The 26,668-nt window shown below is 41.2% G+C and overlaps 1 protein-coding gene across 2 annotated transcripts in view; it reads left to right on the forward strand.

The window, feature by feature from the left end:
• Positions 1–1,874: 1,874 nt before the first annotated feature.
• Positions 1,875–26,668, forward strand: part of GALNT12 (polypeptide N-acetylgalactosaminyltransferase 12) — a 45,484-nt gene continuing 20,690 nt past the window's right edge. For both annotated transcript variants that reach the window (XM_015282396.4, XM_015282397.4), the window contains exons 1-5: positions 1,875–2,381; positions 15,294–15,463; positions 16,134–16,323; positions 19,572–19,757; positions 21,995–22,112. In XM_015282396.4, coding sequence (XP_015137882.2) covers positions 1,999–2,381; positions 15,294–15,463; positions 16,134–16,323; positions 19,572–19,757; positions 21,995–22,112 — 1,047 coding nt within the window. In that variant the 5' untranslated portion in view covers positions 1,875–1,998. The remainder of the gene's footprint in view (positions 2,382–15,293; positions 15,464–16,133; positions 16,324–19,571; positions 19,758–21,994; positions 22,113–26,668) is intronic.

Here is a 26,668-nt window from a genome sequence, read left to right on the forward strand (position 1 = left end):
GACACTACTTATCATTGGCTTCTACCTGAACATAGAGCCACTGACAACAGCTTTCTGGTTGTGAACATCCAACTAATTCCTTATCCACTAAACAGTCTACCCTTCAAATCCATATCTTGCCAATTTACAAATGTGGGCTGCACATTTAGGGTTTACACCTCCACCACCTAGAAACTAGGGAATCCCTGCTAAAACCTCAATACCAAGGCTGCCTTTGCTCAGAAAGGCTGGCAGGCAACAAGAAAGCACAATTGCTGGGCATGCAGTCACTGGTGCCACCCAACTGTCTTGCTAGATACATCTTCCTTTATAAACAACATATGTTCCAGTGTCCAGCATATTGGTAGTTAATAGTTGGATGCAAGGCATTTTTACACACATATACATCACTACCATTAAGTTATTCCAACATGTACATATGTTTTGAAACAAGATTTTATGTATATCTGTACAAGATTAACTGTATTGCTAAATAAGAAAATATTAAATTATATCTACACACGCATACTTATCTTCAAATCCACCTAAACTCCTTGGTTTCTGGTAGTTTGCCAGCATCGGGATGACTCGTGGTTCAGCATCCTCCTGCCCAGAGCAAGGCCTCCAACAGTACTTGACAAACTCAGTGTTTGTTGTCACATGTAATATTTATGAGCTCCTAAAATCCAAAACAGCTCATAACGGCATGCTGTCACCCTGCCTAGTGGCAGCCAGGTTTTCCCCTCCCTTAGTACCACACAGAAATCTGCAGTTCTGTTGATCACACCTCACAGGGCTGTCTAGACCCTGTTCCCCTGGGTATGACCAGTCCTGGCATGGCTGATCTTCATAGGCCTGAGCAAGCTGAGGACAGCCACTCTTTGTGGTACTTCAAAACCTCTGTTTCAGCTTCCTGATACTCTTGAGAGACGAAACTCATCACTTAGATTATGCTTATGTGTTTTTTCAACAGCAAAACCACACGTTCTTATATAACCTCATGGCCCCAGGATCCTAAGTTTAGAGAAGGAGGGCTGAATGCCGTTAAGGGGTGAAGTGAAAAAATGAGCACAGATGATTTGTGAAGCATAAAATACACTGCAAAGTCGAGACTAAATGCCATTGTTGCTTTTTTAGAATCAGAATAATTAAGGTTGGATCTCTAAGACCATCTAGTCTAACCATCGACCCATCCACACCATGCCCACTGACCATGTCCCTCAGTGCCACATCCACACGTTCCATGAACACCTTCAGAGACAGTGACTCAACCACCTCCCTGGGCAGCCTGTGTCAGTGCCTCATCGCTACTTCTTCTTCTCAAGACTGAACAATCCCAGTTTCCTCAGCTGTTCCCCATAAGACCTGCGCTCCAGGCCCCTCCCACTGCTTTGCTGTTCTCTTCTGGACACGCTCCGGGGTCTCAGTGTCTTCCTTGTAGCGAAGGGCTCAAAACTGAACACAGTACTCGAGGTGCAGCCTCACCAATACTGAGTACAGAGGGACGATCACCTCCCTGCTCCTGCTGGCTGCGCTATTCCTGACACAACCCAGGATGCCACCGGCCTTCTTGGCCACCTGGGCACACTGCTGACTCCCGTGAGCTGTCAGCTAACACCTCCAGATGCTTCTCCAGCAGAAGGAGCTGCGTCAAGTCACGAAACAGCCTACCCGTTATGAGGATATTACATTTGGACTTCACTTGCCCCACCAAGCACAGCCCGAGGCGCGGCCTTGCCCCGGGAACCACTCCGCCCGTCCCGGGAGCCCCCGGCCGCCACGTTTCCCTTACCCCGCGGGGCGGCCGGCGGCGGGGCGGGGAGGAGAGGAGGGAGGAGCCGCGGGCGGCGGAGCCGGGCGGGTTTCCTGGCGAGGCGGGGAGTTGGCGCCGGCTCAGTTGCGTGGCTTGTGCAGGTTCGCGAAAACTTGGCCGAGTTCGCCCGAAGCGAAGGCGTGCCTGCGCCCGCGTCCGGCTGAGCGCCCCGCCGGCCCCGCCCGCCGCCCCGCAACCCGCTCGGCATGGCCGGCCTCGTCGGCCGCGGGATGTGCTGGGGCAAGCGGGGCCGGGGCTCCCGCGGCGGGGGCGCGCTGCTGGCGCTGGGGCTGCTGGCCGCCCTCGGCTTCCTCGCCTGGCGGCACGGCCCCTCGCCCCGCCGCGCCGCCCGCGGGGTCCTGCCGCCACCCCCGTCGCCCGTCGACGCCGAGCAGCTGCGGAAGCCGGTGTACGCGAAGCCCGACCTGGAGCCGGGGGCGCTGGGCGAGCTGGGCCGGGCGGTGCGGCTGGAGCTGAGCCCAGCGGAGAAGCGCCTCCAGGAGGAGAGCATCCGACGGCACCAGATCAACATCTACCTGAGCGACCGCATCTCGCTGCACCGCCGCCTGCCCGAGCGCTGGCACCCGCTGTGAGTACCGCCGGGAGCCGAGAGGCGGCTGCGGGGAGGTGCGAGGAGCCGAGCCCGGCCAGCCCTGCACGGCACGGCTCGGTATGGCTGCTGCCCCTGTCCGGCAGGTGCCCGGTGGCGGCGATCAGCGAGGCACAGCCCTCAACTCCCGTCGAAAACGCGAGGGTTGTTGGTACAGTATCGTTTTTCCCCTCAGACCGCTTTAAAAGCACCGCTTCGCTCATAGACTGGAAGCTGTCAGTGCTTGTGCCACTGCTCTCTTCCCAAAGGCAGAGGAGAGCACGGCGCTGGCCATGGCGAAGCCCAGGAGGGGCTGATTTCCTCTGCAAACGTGGTGTCAGCCTTTCCCCATGGCACCGCGCCGATCCCGGTTGTCCCCCGGTTAGGTCACTGCGTGCAGTTTACTTTTCCAGCCACTCCCAGCTTTACAAATATTGTACTTCCCTGAATTCAACTTTGCAACTGCACTCAAGTATCTCACTCCACACAGTTGTGAATTGGGCTGTTCTGTCACAGAGAAGGTTCGGGTACGTATTTACTGGGATTGTGCTGCTGTTTCATGACATCTGAGTGCCCCCTGAGATGCTGAAAGCCCATCTAACTTCACACTTTCTTTGTTCCTGGATAATCCGTTGCTGGGACAATTTACCAGAGATAATGGCACCAGCAGCTTTAATATAAGGATTAGATACCAACTGATGGTTTGAGTTGGCAAACCAGTTTGTTGTAGTCGCGAAGGTGGTGCTGAAGGTTTGGCTATGCGATTGGTTCTGGCCTGTGCAAATACTATGTTTGGTTCAGAGGTTCACCTTGACTTATCCTGTAAGCAAGTAGACAACTGCTGAGAAGGATAGCCTTAAACCAAGAGAAGAGGTGACCAGATAGAGTATGTGCCTTCAGCCAGAGGGGCTTCCGCCTCAGCCAGTTGGTTTCTTTGCAGCAGGCTCATGTGGTCATGGGGAACTGGGGAGAAGTCAGAGCCCTGTCTCTGCCATAAGTTTATTTCTTGTTAATGTGCCTTGGACAGTTGCTCACCCAATTCTACTTACAAGTGTTCAATCTAAAACATGTATCTTACATTAACAAAAAATTGCAGTGCGAATGCAAGGCCTCTTTACTGTAACTGTAAGCCTGACAACAGGCTTGTTTACCTTAACTAGCTCATACTGTGCTCATACTGTCCCCTCTGAAGCAGTCTATAGACGGGACTGTAGCATCTACCAAGGCTTTAGTTGTGTTCCTACAGGAAGGGTTTATGTAATTTTAACAAACCATTGCAATTTTTCCGAGACCTTCTGCTGGAGGGAATGGAAGATTGCAGTTGTTGAGTGAGGGGTGAGGTAGATAGAGGGGGCAGATTGTTGAAATAAGAAGGCAGTTGGATCTTGCTGTGGTGATGTGCTGTTTTTGATTTTAGTACTTGCATGTTGGAATGATAAAATATCTAAGCCAAAGGATTGCAAAGTGTTAATGACACAGTCTTGGAGATAATTGTTTTCTGAATATAGAGCTGAGTTATACTGTTTTACTATCTATCTACTGGTTCACTGAAGTTGTTCATGTATTTCCACACAGCTAATTCTAAATTATAGCAGAAGTATCACAGAATGTCTATCCAATTTTCACAGCAAATGTAAAAAAATTTCCCCAAACACAATTTTGCAAGTAGTTGTTACTACTTCTCTTGAGGGAAGACTGTTAAAGAGATCCAGGTGAAAAAAAAAAAACCAAAACAAAACAAACCAAAAAAGAACCCACACAATATTTAAAAGGTATCCACAAGCCTGTACCACCAGAAAATTCTTTGCATTTCTTTAGATGCTATATGGATTGAAATGTAAACCAGATATTTCTTAGATTTGACTTTATTTTGTTTTGGTAATGCTTGACCAACCAGATAAGCATTTCGTGAACGCTGGGGTGATGGGAGAGGCTGTGATGGTAGGAAATGTGTAGTAATGCTTCAGCTTTCCCAAAGTGGTGTGAAGACTACCCTTCTAGATGTGATCAATGAAGCTGTTAGGGTATCTAATGTCCAGAAAGTGACAAATATGCAACCAAATATGCAACTATTTATTTATTTATTTATTTATTTTTAGTGGAATTTCAGAGGAGAGGCAGAGAACTGTGTGCTAGTAAGGCTTGTCTTAGCTTGCTATTTAGAAACTGACAAGGAATAGAATTAGTAGCAGGTAGGTGTGATCTGTTGAGAAAGACTCAACCTGGCTTTTACCAAGCATGGCATGTCTCAACTCTATTGGAGTTCATTGAAAAAAAAAAAAGTGTACATAGTGTGCTGTTATCTTCTTGTGATGAGTTCCTTAAACAGCTGTGGAGTAAGGTGAAAATTCCTTGCATTTATAGATCACTGGATAAAAGATGGGAAGCAGTTGTTTTCTTTTTTTGTAGTGAAGAAGAGTTGCTGGTCAAGTTTCACAGAAACCTTGTTGGACCCAATGCTGTTCAGCTTATAGCATGGTTTCTGTAATGAAATGACTGATGTCATTTTCCAGGCTCTTCGGCCTGGAAGACAAACAGGCTGCTGAGGGGTGCCTGTTGCTGAGCCACGGCACTATGAACCTGATGCATGAGGAGGATGAAGCATCTGGAGCCACCAGCTTGCTCCATGAATCCATGTGCTGTGAAGTATAAGGAAGTCCATCTGCTGTAAAGTTCAAATCAAGGATTCATCAGATATTAACAGATACTGTACTGTGGCCTTTGTGGTCTGTTCCAGCACATTTTTATGCATGTGAGGCGAGTCTTAAAATTTAGATCCAAGGAAAATGGGAGGATAGAAAGAAATGGGAGTAAAGATAGGCAACAACCCTTGGATGCCCCTCTGCTCATTTTAACTTTTAATGTCCTTCTACATTCATCAGTGACCTGTTTTGAGGGTGCTACCACACAGAATTTTGACTTGTAAGACTGAGAATATCTGAACTAGTAAGCCTTTAACCTGCTCTGCAACATTATGGATACAAGGTGTTACTTTATCAGAAACAGATGACACGAACTTTTCCCACTGCTGTATCTTGGACTTGCTGTTGGACCAGAAGTGTGGCAATAGTTACTGATAAAAGATGGAAGGGAGCTGTGGAGGTATTTGCTGTTGTCATGAGCAGGAAGAGGAATATGGTCTCAGTTTAGCCCTCAAAATAATGTCATATTTGATTATTAATTCTATCAGATGGTATGTACTTTATAATAAAGTTTCTTCAGCGTGAGATGTTTTTCATACTAATATATCCTTGCCAACCTAAATGTTCGTATCTTTATTCTTTGTTCTCACAGACTACCATAATACATTATTCCGAGAACTGATTCTTTTTCTCTTGAATTACAGACTTGGAGAATGTGACAACTTCCGTCATTTCCTTTAGACAGTTGCTGCTTCCTTTTACTGTCTTGGCTTTTAATCAGCATCTGATAATAGTGTGTTTCATCATGCAGAAGCTTTTTAGTTCTATTGACAGCTAGAACTATAAGTATATGCATGTGTATATGTAAAAATGAACCTATGTAAAAGTACTCTTTTAGTTAAAGTATTGTGAATAAGTGTGTACAATTTGCCAGAAAATTATGAAATGGTGATACAACTTGGAAAAGGCTAGGAGTGAAATATGTCATAGGACTATGGAGTAACAGGTTGGATTGAACTCTTCAGTGGTTCTTCAACTTCAGCATCAGAGTGTGTTCCTGCAGGTCTTCCTTGTTAGGTCCAATTTGGATGGTCTCCAAGGTTGAGTAATCAGCAGCATCACTGTGCACTTCTTCAGGGCTATGGTAAATATTTTTCCCAATCATCACATTATCTAGGTGAGACAGATTTTCTTCCAAACATCAATCCTTCACTTCTTGCATTTTTGTACATGTGAGAAATGACAAGCAAGCATCCTGTAAGCTACTGATTTTCTGAGGGCCCCTGTGGGTGCAGCACAGTGGGCTCAGGACAGTGTGTTTTGCCTGCTGCCACTCAGCCTCCCCACTGGCCATATCTGGTCCATTGGGGCTTCTCCTGCAAGCTGGGCTGAGGGTCTGTGGGATGGATTGTGCAGACAGCCTCACACAATGAATTAAAAATACATTTCCGGTTGGTCTGTTGGGGTTCTTTTTAATTCAGAACTGTTCTTAAGGATTGTTCATGATTTTGGACACTCTTCCTTTTTTGGAGGAGGAGGGCTGTATTTCTCATGATAGGGGTGCTTTGCACATTCATTTCAGAGATAGTTTCCGTGAAATCACACCAGCCTTATTTTGTCTGACTGTAATTAAAAAAGGAGGAAGGCAGGGAGAGGCACTTTTGTGCTGACTCAGTATTTTTCACATATTGGCACTTCATGCTGTCATTCACTGTGGAAGCTTGAATAAGTCCTTGGGCCTCATTCCTCCTGTCTTCACAAGCTGATGGAGTTGCCTTTTCCATCTCTCCTTACCTGGCAAATGATTTTGAGTCACCACAGAACCCCCCCCTCCTCCCCCCCCCCCCCCCCCCCCCCCCCCAAACATTGGAAATGGTCTGAATAATAATTGTCAGCAATAAAGAAAAAAAAAAAGTTTCGTTTTTTAATTTGAGATTCTGTGTTTTGGAGAGAAGGCTTGTCTTATGTATGTATATATGTGTTTAAATACACAGATAACTTCCTCTATCACCATCGCTCTTTATGCCTGTAGGACATGGAGCTGTTGGAGCAGGTTGAGAGAGCAGCCATGAAGATGATCAGAGGGCTGGAGCACCACTCCTGTGAGGACAGACTGAGGGAGCTGGGGCTCTTTCAGCCTGGAGAAGGCTCCGAGGGGACTTTGTAGCAGCCTTCCAGTGCCTGAAGGGGCCTACAAGAAAGCTGGGGAGGGACTTTTTATAAGGGCAGGTAGTGGTAGGACAAGGGGAAATGGCTTTAAACTGGAAGAGGGTAGATTTAGACTAGATATTAGGAAGAAATTCTGTACTGTGAGGGTGATGAGACATTGGAACAAGTTGCCCAGAGAGTTTGGATGCATTGAAGGCCAGGCTGGATGGGGCTTTGAGCAACCTTGTCTAGAGGGAGGTATGCCTGCCTATAGCAGAGGGTTGGAACTGGGAGATCTTAAAGGTTCCTTCCAACCCAAACCATTCTGTGATTCCATGTTTCTATGCTATCCCTGAGTTTAGGGCAACAGTTTTGTGCTAAGATTTTTCCGACTCTGAAAAATGCTTTTTCTGACTATTCTTGGATTTGAATGTGAGTCTCACACAATCTACCTTGGTACTGTGCTTTATTTTGTTTACTGTGCTGTAAATGCCCAATTCCATTGGCTGCCCATCTTGCTAGCAAATTCCTGGAGCACTCCAAGTCCGGATTTTCTTCCCCTTCTGCTCTGGGTAGATGTGGCACTGAGGGACATGGTTTAGTGGGCGTTGTGGTGGTGGGTTGGTGGTTGGGCTAGGTGATCATGGAGGTCTTTTCCAACCCTAATGTTTCTGTGAAGTGGCAGCATCTGGGTGTGGTGAGCAAGCTGCTATTTCCAGGAGCCTCACTCACCTGCTGCAGTAGCAGTTTGGGCTTTCCTCTCCAGCACCCTGGCTGCTTCCATAAGCTTCCCACATTTTCCAGTATCTTTAGATGACAGATAAAAAACAGCAATCACATTTTACAGCACTGAAAGTGGACTTCTTGGCATGCTTATCTGCAGAAGCTTGAGCTCGCAGGCATGCTCCTTCCCTGTGCATGTAGTATTTGCACGCAGGCTTCATTTGCTGTAGATATGTTCAACGCTTTACAGCTGAGCAGAGTCCAAACACACAATACTTCTACATACAGGCATATGTTTTGCATAAAGCACTTGCAGCTGTCTGTGCTTTTACTATCTTCATAATGCTACGGTCATTATTTTGGTGGTGGTTTGTTTTTTTTCCCCTGAGCTTTTTTTGAGGGGATAATTGTTAACAAGTAACTACGTAAATTATAATGCCATTTAACTACGTTGGTCATAATACCTTCTAGTTATTACTTTATTATTAGTTTGCAGGATTCTTCACATTTGTAAATAGGTTTGGACCCACACAGCAGTGTGTGACTGGGATTACTCATTCCTTCCTCCTGTGGTTATGTGGAGGAGTAGTACATCTGCAGCATTACTGTTTTGTTTGTTTGTTTGTTTTAAATCAGCAGGCTTGTGTTTTGTAGCAATACAGAACACAGGGATGCTTCCATGCATGCTTTGGTATTTTAGTATACATGTGCTTTCATGTTTTAGTATACACGTGCTTTGGTATTTTTGTATATTTAACTGTTTTTGAGGTACTGTTTCCTATCTTCCCTAAAAATGTGCAAGTTTTCTTTATAGAATCATAGAATGGTTTGGGTTGGAAGGGATCCTTTATCATTTTGCTTTTATCTAACAGTCACCCTCCTCCATTTTCCAGTAGAAATCAAAGTGTTGTTTCCTGACTGTTTTCCTTTGCAGCTTCTTACAGAGTTCCCCAGCTTCCTCTGACCTCTAGATGACTGCCTTGGTTTGAGTTGGTTTTGTTTTCATGTGACACAGTTTCCACATCAGTGACAGTTAAGCACAAAGGATGTTTTTTTTTCTTTTCTAATTTTTTTCAGTGATTTCACTACACACTGTGTCTCAGAAGTCCAGGTGCATCTGCGCCCTGCTGCTAGTGATGGTTACAATAACTTTCAGCTACTGTGTTATCTTGCAAAATGCTTTTCTTGTCTCACATCAAATTGCACACCTAAAAGTAATTTTTTTTTTCAGTGTAGGTGTATGAAATCACAGTTTTCACCTGACAGTAAATTTTTTGAATATAAGTGTGTGGAATTGTACAGCTTGGTACAAATGTTAAGGGTATCTCACAGATTTGGAAGAAGATTGCAAGCATGGGTAACCATTTGAACAAAGAGTAACATGGTTTCAAATCAGCAAAATAAAAATAATTAAAAAAAAGAAAAACAAGCAAGCACATTGTTTCCTCATACACACATGCAGAAATGCCTTCTTATCTACATGCAGAATCTGGGCCAGAACTTCTTTAGGTTTCTTAGAAGACTGTAGAGAATGTAAGCTGTACAGGTGAACCTGAGGATGTTTTTGAATTTGTGGATTTTAGGCTCTGATTGCATTACAGCCTCATAGACTGTGTTGTATTCTGGGGAGGGGGAGGGGGTGGTCTTTGCATCGTCGTTTGCTCCAGAGGGGAGCAGGTGATGAGGGATCTGGCCTCTATCTCTGGTTTGTCCTGTTGACTCATTTCAGCCTTGCCCTGTTAATCTGGCTGTCCTGGCAGTTATCAGCAGCTTGCGGCTCTCTGTTTTGCTAAGCAGAGCAAGCCACACCTTCCATAAGGTGTGCAAAGTTGTGCAGAATCGAATGAAGTCTTTGCATTCCTTGTTTGGATAAGGCCTTGAGGCTTCTTAATTTTTAAGCAGAACTGACACTTCCTTGGAGGTACTTTCATCTGAGAAAACATATTAGGATGAAAAGTTGGGTGATGTTTTGAGGAGATAAGAGTAACCTGATTTATATCCTTTAATTGCATTGAAAACATTGCACTTACACATCTAGGATTTTGGTTTAATAGAGCTGTGTGGCTTTTGGCTTATAGATTTTATCCACAGGTTGCACTCACCTAAGAAGGAGTAGGGAGGGGCCACTGAAGCACAGGTTCATCCTGGAGGAAGGAGGTCACAGCCTCAGAAGCAGTGCAGGTTGGCTCAGAAAGCAGGGCTGCACTCTGCGTTGTGCTGAGTAGCTTGAGATGCTCATGGCTGAAGGGGAGAGAGAGGGAGAGCAGAGCCCCAGCACGCCTTAGTCCTCTGCTTTTGGGAGGTATTTTATCTTGGCAGGCTCTTGCATCGGTACCTCTGCAGTTTATGGAGTGGAAGTGAAGAAGATGAAAGTGGATTTGGATGCCCACAGCTGTTGCCATAGGTGCGGATCAGCTGTATTTTCTCAGAGCCCACAAAGTGCTGATTCTGAGCACACCTCTCACTAAATGAGCACCACCCTTTAATTCCATGCCTTAACCATGTTCAAATTAGGAACTTCTTGAAAGCAGCTGAAGAATCTTGAGCTTCCCTATGGTTTTGGGCATTCATATTAAACATTAAAAAAAATTAATAAAAAAATTAAATGTCAGCAGTCTAGAAGGGTTGTACTGATGCAGAGCTGAGAATAATTGCAACGTCTTGATTTTCACCACACAACTTCTTTTTTTTTCCATTAAAAAATGTTCAAGTCTGTCAATTCTAAAGGAGAAGTATATCTTTACCATATCTTAAACAATCTGTGAGCAGACTGTATTCCTAACAAATTTCTGAAAACTTTCAGTTACTTTTTTTTTTTTTTCCTTAAAATACGAGTTGCTGGGCATGTAGAACATAAAAATTTGGAAATGTCTTGCACTGAAGCGTATCAGCAACCCTACTTAAGGCATGGCAGCGTGCCTGCTGTGCACACATCCATGCTCTCTCTCCCTGCTTAGAGATACGCATCTCTGAGAACAGCTCCTTACACTGAAATAAATTGAGTAATTATGTTAATTGACACAAATGTTCTCCAAAATAGGCCATTGAATTTTATTTAGGCATTTCCTGCCTGATGTCTCTTTAGTTTCTAATAAATAATCTGTTGCAATGCTTACTAACAGAAAATTTTGTAGCATTTTTAGTAGATGCCAAGGTTAAATTATTAAACTCATCAGCCTCACAGTCACAGTTAGACTGTAAATATCAGATGCCGAAAGATAAAGCCCAAACCTCACAAGACCTTTGATGTATGGTGATGCATTTTTACTTGCATTGTTTTAGGTTTCATTTGGGGAAGTTGGATGTTTGAGTAGGTGCAGTAGGGAAAGATCCAGGAGAGGTGGAAGGTGGTGAATGTGGTTTTAAGTTTGTGCTTGCTGAAAGAAAGATGTGTACCAGCATTATCCTCTCTCTCTCATCCCCTCTAGGAATATAAAGATTCCTGACTGAATACCATTAGAATTTACATTTTTTTTTCTCAGTGACTGATCCAGGTGTCATAATTTTTTTTTTCAAAATCAGCTTGACTAAGAGACATTTGCTTTCCCAAAGCAATAACCTCTCATATACACACCTGCTAAATTGTATTGGATTTTTAAATATATGTGTATATATATAGTGCTTATCTATGTAAGTATAAACAAAATCAAACCCCTGTAGTTGAATAAGGTAATGAGAGCAGTTGTGTAATATATTGGACATTTATTGTATTCATGACAGACCTATTCTGTTTATTTTCCATGCTTAGAAATGTCATATTTACAAGCAACTCATTTCTTTATACCTACAGAGTGTTTCTATGAACTGTTTGGTGGCTGTGATAACAATGTTCTGGGTGATGTATCAGCCAGCAGTAGGAACTGTGGGTGGTTTCCTCTCCCTTAACTTTAGCCATGGGAAGTGAAGCATCTGCCCTACAATTAAACCTCTATTGACAGAGGAGAGGTGCGGGCCTACAGAGGCCTGTTTATCTATCCTGGATAAATATCCTAAGAGAGGTGAGAGGGATTGTCTTTGTGGACACACAGTGCTGGCTAAAGGACAGCACTGGGCCTTCAGTTGGCTGCCATGAGGCATGGTTAATCTGCTCCTATCGTGGCGCCTACCCTGGGCCAGTTCGGTGCTGGGCATTTGGGGGTAGCACTAACACAGGCCTTAGTCAGGACCTGAAAGCAGCTTGCAGTATAGATAGTATAAATATATGTTTTCTAGCTGCAAAAACATATTTTTGGACTACTGTCACCAGCTTATATCTTCCCTGTCATTTTAATGACATATTGTAACTGACTTGGGTTTGTTTTTCTCAATAACCCAAAGTAGGAGTGAAATGATTCATGTAGAAAATAGACGCTTGGATACTTGGGTGACACATAGGGAATAAAAATACATCTGGAAGCTTGCAAGGATGGATACAGAAGATGCACTGTGAAGATGGTTCTGCTGTAAGTTGACTTTGGAAAGGGAGAAGACGACTAGTTTTGATGTTGGGTTTCCTATCTGTAGTCTTTTCTTTTTTAAGCTTCTTTTTTCTTGTTAGGTGTCAGTGTTTACTGTAGATATGTATCCTGTTTAATTATTCTCCAACAACACCTATAAATATTTTTATTTCTGAGAATTACAATGATATTTCTAGATAGAATTTTTCTAGGATTTAAATGCTTTAGGTTTGTGATCTTCGCAGTGGCATTATTTTCTAAATCTGAGCAAAGCTCTCTGAAATTTCTTTCAATACAGAAAGATGATGAAAAGAGCGCTTCATTTTAGCAAGTGTTTGAGACTACTAGCTGTTTAGTAGTAAGCTAGTAATAGGTATGTGTCTTGAAAATAACTTACAAGGTGAATGTGCAAATTTGCATAGTAGCTGAATGATGATTTTTCTTCTATTTTTTTTTTTAAGTTGCAAAATGTTAGTTAATGCATATGTGGTGATATTTCCCCCCCCCCCCCCCAAATAAACGTAATGCACTAAGAAGCTGAACTTGGTAGTGCTCTGCATGTTGGAATGTGCCAACAGGTGATGGAGGCATTCCTGTTAGGGGGACGGAGAAGCAGGCACAGGTAGCCTGAGGAGCCAGCTCTCCTCCTTGCCGTGCTGATAACAAGTCGCTCTTCCTGACAAAATGCTTTTCCTTTTAGCCTCTTTCTTGACTTCAGAAACCTTAGAAATACAGGCTCTGTTCTGTTCCATAAGAGGCTGACTTTTTTTCCACAGCCTCGATAACACTTGATGGAGGAGGCAGCAATGCACGATGAATCAGGAGCAGTCTGGGGACTGCTTTGTTTTCTGCCAAATTATGTTTCCTGTCTCCAGCATGTGATTTTCAGGCAAATTCATTGAAGTCTTTAATCTATAATTAGGCTTATAAGCTTCTTTAGACCTTTTGGGTTTCTTTTCCCTTTTCGCATAAGGGAGTGCAACTTTAATATTCCATGAATCTTTTTGAGACATTTTCCGGAGAAAACTCCCCTGGAGGTTTTCTCCTATTTATTTCTTCTTTCCTTAATTTTTCTAAAATGGGTAGGTAATGATCCTGTTTCCATCAAGAAAAGAACTGAAATTACCTAGCGCTAGTGATTGTGATTTATAACAAGTTTTTTTTTTTTTTTTTCCTGGCAGTAATGAGCATAATTGCTTTACAGTATGCTAAAGAAAATATGTATTTCTAAAATTGGATTTATGTGGTTGGTTTTTCTGTACTGCTCTTAGAGAAGGAAAAAAAAATAATTAAAATGTTACGCCATGAACGTTTGGCAAAATAAATGACTTTGGTCACCAGCCACGAGTGTGAGGCAGCTCTCTGTGTGTAGTGTGTCTTAGCACTGGTGCGGCCTGGAGGGACGAGCACTTTTCTTCTTCACTGTGTAAGTGTGTGTATATATGTGTGTGTATGCATGCATATCTCATATAAAATGAATGCTGTTACATAGCATTCCTGTCATGTTTGAGAAGCACATGTCTGTGTTCCTCCTCCACCCAATTATCATTTCTCCTCTTTGCTTCCTCATTTTCAGGTATTTATTACAGAAGTACTCTATATACTTTTTTTTTTCTCTTAAGAATTTTAATTTTAGCTGTATTTACCCAGATACTTATTTTCTCTTACAACACCCCATATATTAATAAATACTACCTAATCTTTAAATTAATCTATAAGAAATCTCTTTTTTTTTTTTTTTTTTGCTATCAGAGCAGCATTGCAGTCAGTCAATGTAGTCTTACTGTGCTCAAGGTAAGCACTTCTCATATCACTGTCTGTGTGTTTTGAGGAATTTTGCCTCTCGTAAATGAGACTCGTGGATTTTGCTGTCACACTTGCTCCTGGTCAGTTCTGCTTTCTCCCTTCATTGGGTTTTGGATGACTCACTGATAACCTGTCTTGATGGGAGAGATACCCTACATGCTGTTTTACCTGTTGGTACCCAGTGATGTACAGAAATGTGTCCTTCTGCCCCTGTCATCTTCCAGGCAGTAAGCTGGAGGTATAGGAAGCCTCTCAGGTCTCTAAGCTGCTTCTGTTGAAGGGTAGTAAAACTTTATATAGTGCTTGAGGGAAAGGGGAACAACCATGCTAAAACTGTCATTCTTTTAAAATTCTTTCAGACTAGGGGAATCCTTATACTCTTGGCTCATCTGAAATTCTCTTGGCATCCTTAAGTTCATTTAGAGAAGTTCATATATATATATATATATATATATATATATGGGAAATCCATTCTGGAACTTAATCCAAAGGTTTGCAAGCGTGCTGGCTCTCCACAGAGCCAAAAATGTGCATTTTTATAACTGCGTTTTTGTGATTTCACTGTTATATCTTGGCAGTTCTGTGGTCTTCCCAAATTATGCTTTAGTGTACATATTTCATAGTTACTTGACTGGTGGGGTTTTTTTTTGTTGTTGTTGTTGTTTTTTCTCTTTATATGTTACTGTTTCTTCACAGTTACATTTTTACTGTCTGGTACTTGTTTTATTTTCCAAAATACAGGTTTTCAGTAATTTATGCTGTTTTTACCAAACTTCGTGTTTTTATTTTTCCTTTTTTTTTCTTTTTTTTCTACAGACTCTTGCTGTAGTCTGTAAGGCAAATTTTACCCACTGCTCGCTCCTGAACTTGGAATAATTTTATGGATAGACAGCTACCGCACATACACCAGCCCAGAATACCTCCTATTACTTTTCTGTTTATATAATTTTGGGAGTTGCAAAATTCTAGTCATAGTCGATTCTAGAAGACCAGTTTTCTACACGTATTTGCCTGACTATACTCCATGTACTTACAATTTTGTTAAGTTCCTGTAGGCATTCTTTTTTAAAAGGTTCAAACTATTCATTTGATAGTAGTTTTCTGAAAATTTACAAGTGTTTTTGTACTTGTACTAAATGTTGTCCCCTTGCTTACAGGTGCAAAGAGAAGAAATACGACTACTATAGCCTACCCAAAACCTCAGTTGTGATAGCTTTCTATAATGAGGCTTGGTCAACACTTCTGCGGACTGTTCATAGCGTTCTTGAGACATCTCCAGATATACTTTTAGAAGAAGTTATCCTCGTGGATGATTACAGTGACAAAGGTACAAAGAATAATTTTAAATAATGTTGATTTTGTTTTGTCCTTTTTTTTTTTTATTTTTTTATTTTTTTGTCATCTAGTGCATGAGAGAGAAAGATCTGCTCTTCTGGTAATACACCATGAAATTCTGCAACAGAGGTATCTAGCTGGAAAATGTTTTGCCTTTTGGAAGCCAGTGAAAATTTCAAGTTCTGGACTAAATATAGTTTTGAATGGGGCATGTTTGCTGTGTTGTAACATGAATGCTTCCACAGATGCATAACTACAGCCTTATTGGAGCATTCCACCTGTGCTCATTTGAGCACATTTCAATTGCTCCAAGGCTGTGCTGTGTCAGCTATAGTAAGGAGCATCTAAGTTGTCTGTTTCTATGTGAATTATGGAACATGTAACGATGCTGTCATTTTCTATCACAGGTGAATTGTCTTAAGAATAAAACCTTGGTAAAACCTTCACATTTGAGACAAAATTAGCAGTTTGGAAGCGAGAAACAGAGCAACTATGAAGCATTCAGTTTCTTAAAAGTAACCAATTTTTGTCCATCCTTATCCTTTCTTTGAGTAGACAGTAAAGCACCAACTATGTCATATAATGCTCAAAAAAGAGCACTCTAACATGCCATAAACCAATCACTACAGAACTGTATATATGTTTTTATGTTGTCATTATAGACCATTTAAAGGAGCCTTTGGAAAACTATGTGGCTGGCTTACGCAAGGTGCGTCTTATCCGTGCGAACAAGAGGGAAGGACTGGTTCGAGCTCGACTGCTGGGGGCTTCTATAGCCAGAGGGGACATTCTGACCTTCCTGGACTGCCACTGTGAATGCCATGAGGGCTGGCTGGAACCACTTCTGGAAAGGTAGAGTTACACTCTATCCAGACTTTGTGCTGTGGCAGAAGGAAAAGAGTCATTTTAGCACGTTCCTGTGCTTTGCAGGGGAAAAATCACTCTTCACAGACTTTTGTCAGGGGTTATCATAGTCTGGTCCCTCAGGCAACATAAGTATTTTTCTGCTGGAAGAGAGCTAGAAAATAGAAGTCTGGAACATGAAGAGTTCGTTTGTTTGTTTGTTTGTTGTCTGTGTGGACCAGGCTGTATTTATTTATTTATTTATTTATTTCAGAGGTGTGAAAACTTTGTTTTCAGGGAGGAGATTACATCCCTAGCTGTGAAATTGCCTTGAGATATCAGCCTGAGTGGTGGATATGAAGATCATCTCAAAAGATGTGGGCCCTGAGTCATCTTTTTTTTCAGGACATGGTGCGCAGAAGCAGATTGGAGGAGAAGTCAATGAACCCCATCTTCCTTGTCTGAAGATGAGCTAGGCCATCTTTTCAAACAGGTTGTGATACAGAGCATCACAGGGGAAGGTAGAGTAGAGAGGAATTAATGTTATGTCAGCACACCATCTGTGCTGGGATTCTGTAATTTGAACTTCTGTTGTTTTTCATCTGTACTGCAGATCTGCATAGTTTAGAAAACTTCCATTAATAATAAATACGTTTGGGGAAAAAATGGCAAAAAAGAAACCAAACACCACAAATCCAAGAACACAGAATACTAGTTTTATGGTAAAAGTATTTATATTATGCCTTATCTATACATAGTGAGTAGCCAAAGAACTCCTTGAAGAACACTTTTCCTACTATATATTCAGCCAGTGGAGCACCTCACTGCATCTCCCCACCGCCCCATCACTATCGAACAGTTCCAGTACCTCAACCACTCGTCGTTTAGATGCAGCATATAGGAAATCAACTCTCTCAAAAGCATCTGAAAATGAATAAATAAAAACTCCTTTCCTCAAGGTCAGTGGTATGATTTGCATCCTGTAAAGGTGCCTTCTCGGATATCGCAGACCTCAGAGAAAGGCTAGAAAATCTAGCACTACCCAAAAGCGGGGTGAGATTGTCAAGGGGAGCACCCCATTTTGCATTTGAAATTGTATCTGGATCTCTATTTTCTTCTTAAAAATTGTCATAGTTATTCTTATTTTTGTCTAAATTTCACAACAGGTACGTTCCAGATAAATTTCAGTTAACTGAATAGTACAGATAATGTGAAGAAAGAAGTAATAATTATCAAAGAATAAGCATTATTTTAATGACTGCCCTCTTAAGAAACAGCATATAGCAGTGGATTCATTTCTGTAACGTCTTCACTTGTTTTTTTGCAAACCACTAGATGGTAGTCTTGAGAAACAGTTTAGGTAATTGTGAGTGTAATACATTGCCTTCTGTAAAAAGTTAGCTCTGGATATGTCTTGGAACCTGTGCCCTTTTTGCTCTAGCAGCAGATGTCCATCTCTGAGCAGCTGTTTGCATGGTACTGGCTCAAATGTATGGAAGCAATATGTCAGTGTTAGAATTTTGCAGTGCAGCCATCTCTCTATTTGTAATCTGTTTCTACACTGTACCATCTAGTTAAATATTACTTTACAGAAAAAGTGATGGCTTTTCACTTATCTGATTCCTTTCATAACTGCAATAATGTGTCAAATACATATTTTTCACTCCTCTTCAAAAACAACTAAGCTCTTTTACTTCTGATTGGGAGTTTTTTCTCTGTGTTTATATCCTTATCATTGCTTTGTGCATAACCTTTATGCAAGTGAGAGTGGAGATAATATTTGTATAAGCCATTTGTGCACTCTGCCAAGTTGCACTTCAGTGCGGGATTTTAAAGAAGAAAACAGCTGTGTTGTATTTTCCCAGTGGCAACAAGAAGTGACCGTTTCATGTTTAAGGCAGTCTTTTTCAGCTCAGACAATACCCCTCTGGAGCCACTTCTGTCCTCTGCTGTATTTAACTACCACAAGCTTCTCTAATTTCAGAGAGTTGCGTGTAACAGAGTCAGAGCCCCTTGTTCAGCCTGCAGATTTTAAGCTTCATATTCCCATGAAAAACAAACTGCCCTTGAATGATGGATACATCAAGTCTTGTCTGACCATCTGACATGTTCATTTTGTCTTCTTATGTGCAGCACGTAAATCAGAAGATGCGGGGCTAAAACAAGACTCAAAAGTCAAACAAGTCACTTTCTGATTGAACAAACCAGAGATGTTTAAGAGTAGTGTAGAGAAGATTACTAAAGAGTGATTAAGGAGAAAAGCCTTAGCTTGAGTTTGCATGCTTGAAGTGATCTATTGTAGTACTAAAAGAGTCCTTTCTAGAATTTGAGGCAAAGGCAAAGAATCTCTTTTTTTTAAGGGCAAATACTTTTGGAAAGGAATTCAGAAAACCCTGAATGATATTGAGAAATGGGAGGAAGTTTATTTCTTGCCAAAGCCTGTTTGCAAGGAATGTCCTCCACTCTGATGTGTTCCTAGTAGTGATGGAGATCTTAACTATCTTTAGATTAGACTTGCTGATAATGATGTCATTCTACAGAACTGTCTTTTTTATCCTTTTAACTGTCTTGTAGTGTTAGGGTTCTTTGAGGCCATCTTCATGGTATTTTCACTATTAGGGATCTAATACCATATGGGTTTTTTGTTTGTTTGTTTGTTTTGAATTCATGCTATCTTCTTAAATTACTGTGCTAGTGTTTAGTGTAACCTTCTGCAGATTATCATATTTATAAGAAAAACTGATCTTGAGGGCCACAGAGCCATCTTATTTGTCCCTGGAGAATGATAATGGTCATGACAAAAGATTACACAGTTTCACCTTTGATGTGATCCAGGAATCCTACTTCATTCTTCTTCTCTCTTTTATAGATACCTCAGAGGCAGCTACCTGTAAAAAGCAGACATTTTTGTTGAGATTGTGATGTTGGATATGGCAGCTGAGCCAGGTGCTGAATATGTAATCACAAGCCATCTGGCATATCACACTTCCACTGTCCAGGAAGAATGGTGCTTGCCAGATGCCTGAGTCCATCCTAATGCATCCTCAACAGCAACAACAAAAGGACTATTCTTGTAGTCATTTTTTCCTTATATTGCAGCATGAGTTGAGAAATCTTGGGTTTGGTATTCACCACTGTTTTCTTTTCTTGACTGGTCTAGTTTTTGAGAGAATCTCGTAGTAGAAGGAATTATTAGAAGCTTCTCTCAGTAATATGTTCTCACCTAATGTGTTTATTTCTTCTTTTAAAAACATTAGGATCGCAGAAGAAGAATCAGCTGTTGTATGCCCTGTTATTGATGTTATTGACTGGAATACGTTTGAGTACTTGGGAAATGCTGGTGAGCCACAGATTGGTGGATTTGACTGGAGATTGGTCTTCACATGGCACACTACCCCTGAGAGAGAACAGAAACGAAGGAAGTCCAAGATCGATGTGATCAGGTTAATTTTTATGCATCCTGTTCTTAAGCTGTGAATGTTGTGAGTACTTTTCACTTCAGTTGGAAGTGTCAGAACCTGAAAAAATGTATTGTGAGTGCTTACCACTTAGTTTTTTGAATTTATGCATTTTGTATGGTTCCCATTTTTTGGAGTAGCTTCTGTCCAGGAAAAGTACTGCTCTAAAAGCTGAAATTCATGTAATCTGTGGTGCGGAATTGTGCACAAGTAGTCACTTTCTTCTGTAGATGCACTCCCAACATACATTTAGCAGCACAAGGAAAGGTTGTATGTTCTTAATTAATACAGGAGGATATCCTGTATGCAAAACAAAGAAATCTACATTGTGAAAAATGTGTCTTGGTCAGCAATGAAAAGAGGAAAAAAGTCGTCAACTGGCAAGAGGGCAGAAGACTTTATCTCTGCTGTAGCAATAGGGGTGGCTCCTTCCTCTGTTTTCGAAGGTGAACCAGTTTTCAAATTCCTCATTTAGGCTGAAATGGTTTAGCTCTGCCCACCATAGTTTCTGAGGGGCTAACACGCAGGAGATCATGTGAATGTCTTCTTCATGATGGGTTTTAATTCATTTAATTAAAGGGTTTGCAAGAGTTGAAATCCATAGGTGTTATTCATCACTCTGTGTTGTATTTTAGGCTAGGAAAGTTCAAAGAGCACTTCTAGAAAATGGGTACTTACTGTAGACAAAATCCTGATAGCTAAGGGTCTGCTATGCTTGACATGGAAGTTGCTGTATTTCAGCAGTGCATTGTGAGAGATTTAGCACCTCTTCAGCATTTTTAACGTTACATCCTTGCCTTTGTTTAAAATTTGTCATCTTACAGTCTACAACAGATACAGAATGATTGATTTTCCCCAGTCTTTTCTAGGTCACTTATCATGATAATAATACTCAGTGCTTCACTAATATTAATGAATTTATCCTCAACTGTGAGAAAACAGGCTTTTTTTTTTAATGAAAAAGTGAGACAGTAAATCAGACTCAGCATACATTAATACGCATATTCCAAAAAAATGTTTCAAGTAGAGTAAAAGCCTCTAGCTTAAATACAATACTTTTCTTCCCAACAAGAAGGAATTGTCTTTGGAATGCCAAGGGGAAAATGATGAGAGAGAAATCTTCAAGGTGGACCAGTGACTGAGCTGATTGGTACGGTTATCTGGAGAAAGCAGCAGTGTGAGAGAGAGTGGTGTCACTGACTGTTTTTGAAAGACTAGAGAAGGGGTGAGGCAGAAGAGCTTGACAGCTTATGGAGTCTTTTTCTCTTTGGTGTCTCACCTCATTTCTTTCCGTTCTTTGAAACAACGTATGACAGTATAGGACTGTGTTGCTTCAAAAAGATGGCTGGTAAAATTAGTTTTGACATGTTAAGAATAAGTGATGGCAGACCTAGCATTTTTTAATTCGTACATCAATTGCAATTTAGTAAAATTCATAAAGTGTCAGGTGAATTAAGTTCGAACCAGCATAATGTGGTTGACACTTTAAAGAGGGTCGTTTTCTAAGGCTGTAAACAATTAGGAGCAATATTAAACAAATTCAATTTTATGTACAGATGCATACACCATCCTACGGAAAGTTCATCCCTTAACTGTGCTGTTGATGTGTGTCTTGTGCCCTTTCAGCATTGCCCTGCCAGAATGGTTCCAATTTTGGTTTCTAATTGTTTTTGTCAAACATAGTAAGCAATTTAAAAAAAATACAGGTCATAATTGAAAGAAAAAAATCTCTCTGAGGCTATGATTACTTAATTCTGGTCAGCTAATTTCTGAGTTTTTCCACTTGTTATTAATGGAATCAGGTTTATGTTTACTTACAACCTTAGTAAAATTTACAAGTATACTGCACGTAAAATTTCAGAACTGACTAAAACTGACTACCACAAAAAGCGTATGTTCTGTAATTTGAAGTAACAGTCATTTAATACCAGTCTCAAAGACATTACAATTGCAAAAATCTGTTCTCACGTAACGTTTATCTTCTCATGTTTCATTGATATTTTTATTTTAATATATTTTAATACAGTTTTGTTAGCAAAACATTTAATTCAAATGGCCTCGCAATGGAATACTTAGTTGATCAGAGGCTGCTTCTCAAGACTAAGAAAATAGATAGTGAAAATGTTGTATTTCTAACTCATTTTGTTGTTTATTTTTAATCCTTTTATTCTCTCTTTTCTTCTTCTTTCAATTAAATTCAGAGTTATTGTTCACTTTTACAGGTCTCCCACCATGGCAGGTGGATTGTTTTCTGTGAGTAAGAAGTATTTTGATTATCTTGGTTCATATGACACAGGAATGGAAGTTTGGGGAGGAGAAAACCTTGAGTTTTCATTTAGGGTAAGTGACTTCTTTTTCTTCATGAGAGTATTAACAAGTTTCTTGTTAGTTTCATCCTGTCCTTTTTACTCAGTGAGATGGCTGTGATGTAAGCAAATGTAAAGAGAATATTTCAGTATGCATATACATCAACCTTTTCATCGTTCTCACATCTCACTATAGCTATATTTTCCTTCAGAATTACCATTTGAAAAGACATCTTTTTAAAGTATTTCTTTATTTGGAACATCAGTGTAAAATGTAAGCAGTGGTGTGACATTAGAGTATGGAGTTTATGTTCTGTGGCTTAAAGCAGATAGTTGAAAAGACACTTCAGTAGTTCCTACATGTGGTGCTGGAGTTCACTGTAGCAGTTGGTAGAGTGAACAGCTGGCAGTTGATGGAAGTTATGAGTGGGACAGGGTGAGCAAGCCTGTGCATCTGTAAGGCTTAATCCTGTTTCACGTCAAGAAAAGTTGGTATAAAGGTTATAGAAGGCAATGAGGAAATCTCCAGCTACTGTAGAGCGGTACTCCACCAGAGCATGGACCTGGACTCAGGCATGAAGCAGACAGATTGCTGTGCTGGAATAGAAAGGATTTACAGTGAAGGAAAAGAAGATATGGGACAATGAAGACAGATGAGTAAAGCAATCATGCACTCCTCGTGTCCGCTGTTACCTGTACTGTTGCTGATTCCCATTGAGCACATGGTTCAACTCAGATCACTCTTAGCTTGCTGAAGCAATCCAGCGGTGGTTTAGAAGGTACCCCACAATGCCAATTTTGACTTGCGAGGAGCTCATAATTTACTATCCATGCTTTCCCTTTTTGTTGTTGTGGGTTTTTTTGTTTGTTTGTTTTTTTGCCACTAGATATATGTATTTTATGGCCATATTTGCATTTTTGTCTGTTGCCAGATTGTGGAGGGCAAGGATTGGTGGGTTTGTGTTGTTTTTTTGTTTGTTTGTTTTTACTGCTAAGAGTAGCTTTCAGGAATAAATAGTATTTTGATGTTACAAAACCTTCTCATAAGAAAGGACTGCCTTTTCATGAGGAGGCTGCCTTGCTTTGGACTTTTGCCCGTTAACAGAAGAGGTGTGCAGTCGTTCCGACAGGCCACTGTGCCTGTCTCCTGTGGCCTGTAGTGCAGAAATCCAACCAAAGAGAGCTAAAGAATAAGGGAAAGGCTTGGGAGGATAATAAGCACTGACTCAGAAGTGACACGGTTTCTTTCTGGAGAGGGAATTCTCATCTAGGATCACTGATCTGAAGTCCTCCTTGCCTCCTTTCTCATGTGGAGATTAATTTTTCTTACACCCAAGTCCAAACATGCAGCCCACTTGTCTCAATCAGAAAATTCAGGGGGCTTCAGCCCAAGGCTTAAAGCAACCTACCCACCTCTGTGAGGTTTGTGAGCTTCTGAAGCAGGTATCTCACAGCTGGCCCCACTTCAGGTGCGGTCTGCTTTGATGTATACATTATAGTGGTCTCATCTTTCCATGGCTAGAGACTTATTTTATTTGGGGGTAATCACTCGGTCACACTGGTCAGGTTACCCATTGGCCAATAGGAGTTAGGAGTAGTGGGTTTTTTTTGTCTCTGAGATGGCTTGTGGGGCCAGGGAGCTGGAAAGCCAGCACTAAGCCCTTGCAGGAAGTGTGAAAGATGGCCCTCTTACTAGACCCTATGTGATGCAAGAACATTAGTGAGCAGTGGTTTTGCCTGTTTGGCTTACAGAAGGATTTTCTTCTCATCAGTTGGTCTAGCTCCCTGCAGACTACAGGTGTACTGAGCAGCTCTCTTCTGGGATACAAACAGCACAGCAGAATGGACTGAGCAGTGGCAGCTGCTCCGCAGGCCAGTGAATGTGCCTGGGCATGCTAATTTCACCAGTGCAGATTGCCAAAAGGATCTGGGCATTTTGGAGCAAAACTGCAGACAATGTGCTTTGCCTCTGTGTATGTGCCTCCTGCAGTGAGGCATTTTGTGGAAGGGAGCAGAGCACTAGGAAAGCATTTTAGTGTGTTCTTTCTGCTGCCCACATTTCTGAAGAAGGTCAAGAGGGAGAAATCAGTGCTAATTCTCATCTCTGTGGTTTCTGGACCTGCCAGACCTAAAAATTGGGGTCAGGAATACTGAAGGCCACTGTAAATTAATTCATACTTTTTGTCTCTGAAAACACAGCCACAGCTTGAGACAACGTTCTCAGGCCTCCTTTGCCTCCAATTTGTTTATTCTAAACTGAAGAAATTCTCTGTGGTTTTGAGAGGTGCAACAAGGACAAAGCTTTGGCTGAAAGCATTATGACTAAGAGAGATTGAGGCCGTGTGCTGAATGTGGAATTGAGTCAATGTGCCTTGATTTGGGATTGCTTAATGCTATTTGGCTAGATAAAATTTCACTTCATGGACATAATGGGCATTGAAAGTCTCCTTCCTAAGGGATGCAAAGCAATGCCCTCTCGTCTTCTGTCTCCTGTACATCGAGCTGGTTGCAATGTTTTCCTGCTGTTGGCACTGCATTGTGAGTTTGCTTTTGGGGACTGCTGCTTGATACATCTGCAGCCTATCCTTTAACTCACCATTGCAGCAAGAGGGAAAAATACGCTTATTCAGAAAGGCAAAATTACTTACTACTAGTTCTTCTCTTTTCCTTGAAATTTCCTTGTCCACTAGTCCTGGCTGCTACACCTCTGATTTCCTGGATTCTTCTCTAATCTTTCTGCACTGTTTATTCCTGTCCTGATGTGGAAATTCCTCCTGCAGCATGTGTAGCCTGGGTAGCTTTAGGAACAGGTTGTGTACCCTTATCTTTGTTTAGAGAGTAGAATCTTCTTTGTCTTTTTTCTTTCCAGAGAGTCCTAAAACACTACCATGGAGACTGCAGTTCATACAGCAAACTAATTTCTTGACTGCCAACTTGCTTTTCCTATTTAGCGTTTGTTGACCCAGAAGTTGGGTTACTTGTCCGGAGCCCGGCAGGGGCAGGGATGTCAGTGTGAGAGCTGTACGGCTATTGTAGCTTTCTTAATGCAAGCATTCATCCCTGTAAAGCAAAGAAAAAATGTTTATAGCCTGCATGCATCAAGATGAAAGTGAAAGTAAAACCAATGTCACCTTGTTCTCTTCTTGTGATAGGAAAAATGAAAAGGTTCTCTTATGATGAGGGTTGCTAGACCTAGTAAAGAATCATATTTGCATACACATGAGCAGGGAAAATATAAATAAAATCTAATGTGCTTCTCTGTTACAAGAGGTGGAAATGGTTTCAGAGGAGAAACTTCCCCAGAGTCATTTATTTAACGTTTAATGATCAAATTTGGTATCTCTGTTGAATTCCTTGCTTTATTTTATAGCTCTTCATTTTATATAGAAGTTGAAATATGTTTTCCTTTAAAATAAATAAATAAGTCTTCTGAAGAATTAGGTAGCTAAAACATATCTAGTTCTTGTAATGGGAAGACAAGAAATTTTAGACCTTTTTAACGAGGGAAGCAGAATTTAATGGGCACTGCCTAGCAACCTACAGTTATTTTCTTAGAGAAACTCAGAGTTATAGTTACTGAAAATTCAGATGCTGTGGAATTTTCTTTTTGGCAGCAATTTAATAAATATAGTCACTATGTTTTATTCCATTTAAATCAGACTTTATCAAGGAACTGTACAAGAAAGTTCATCTTTCTTAACGCTACATTTTTACTTCAGTAGTCTTTATGGTCCATTGCTCATATTTTCTTGTTGAACACAAACTGATCCAAACACTAATCATCAATGAAAGATGCTTCTAAGGAATATAACAAAAATGGAAATTGATAGGCTTCAATAAATTTAATGGACCTTAATATTTGTTTACAATACTTGCCTGATAAATTTCAACTTTAAAAAATACAATCTTGGATATGGAAGCTATAACTTAAGATATCTATTGCTTTGAAACAGAAATCTCCCTAAGGGAAACCCTATAATGAGAGCGGATGGTTGGTTTCATAATGGCTTTTGAAATGGCAGTAGCATGGCTTTTGTTTGAAAAAATACAGGTTGTTTAAGAGATCAGTATAGAATGGTAGATTTCTTGCATAACTCCTTTGATTGTGTTTCTGTTCAAAAGAAAGCCAGCAAACCACTCTATTCCTTAAATATCTTTTAGCCAGTTTCCCTCGTCACAGAATCACAGAATGGCTTAGGTTGGAAGGGACATCAAGGATCATCAGATTCCATTCTCCTTACTCAGGAAAAATGAGCAGCCACCTACGTATGGATTGTTAAGTGAGGAGAATTAATTGCCTGGATTTCCAGCTTGAAAAAAGCTTCTTCAGAAAATCTGTCAGAGCCACTGGTGATAGCCTCAAGGTTGTCCAAGTGCAGCGTGTCTTCCCTTTCCTTCCACCTGACTAAAATTCAGTAGCCTTGTTTCTGGCACCTTTCTGAATCAGGGAGCCTGCCATATCATGCTCATGCACAGTGTTAAATTGCAAACACTGGGCTGCACTCTGCTTTCGTTATAGCAAGCCTGGGATTGGAATGAGTGGTGGGGATGGACTGTAAAAGGTCTGTTAAGCAAAAGTGGCTAGGGTTT

The sequence above is a fragment of the Gallus gallus genome, chromosome 2, assembly GCF_016699485.2.
Source record: "Gallus gallus isolate bGalGal1 chromosome 2, bGalGal1.mat.broiler.GRCg7b, whole genome shotgun sequence".
Taxonomy (NCBI): domain Eukaryota; kingdom Metazoa; phylum Chordata; class Aves; order Galliformes; family Phasianidae; genus Gallus; species Gallus gallus.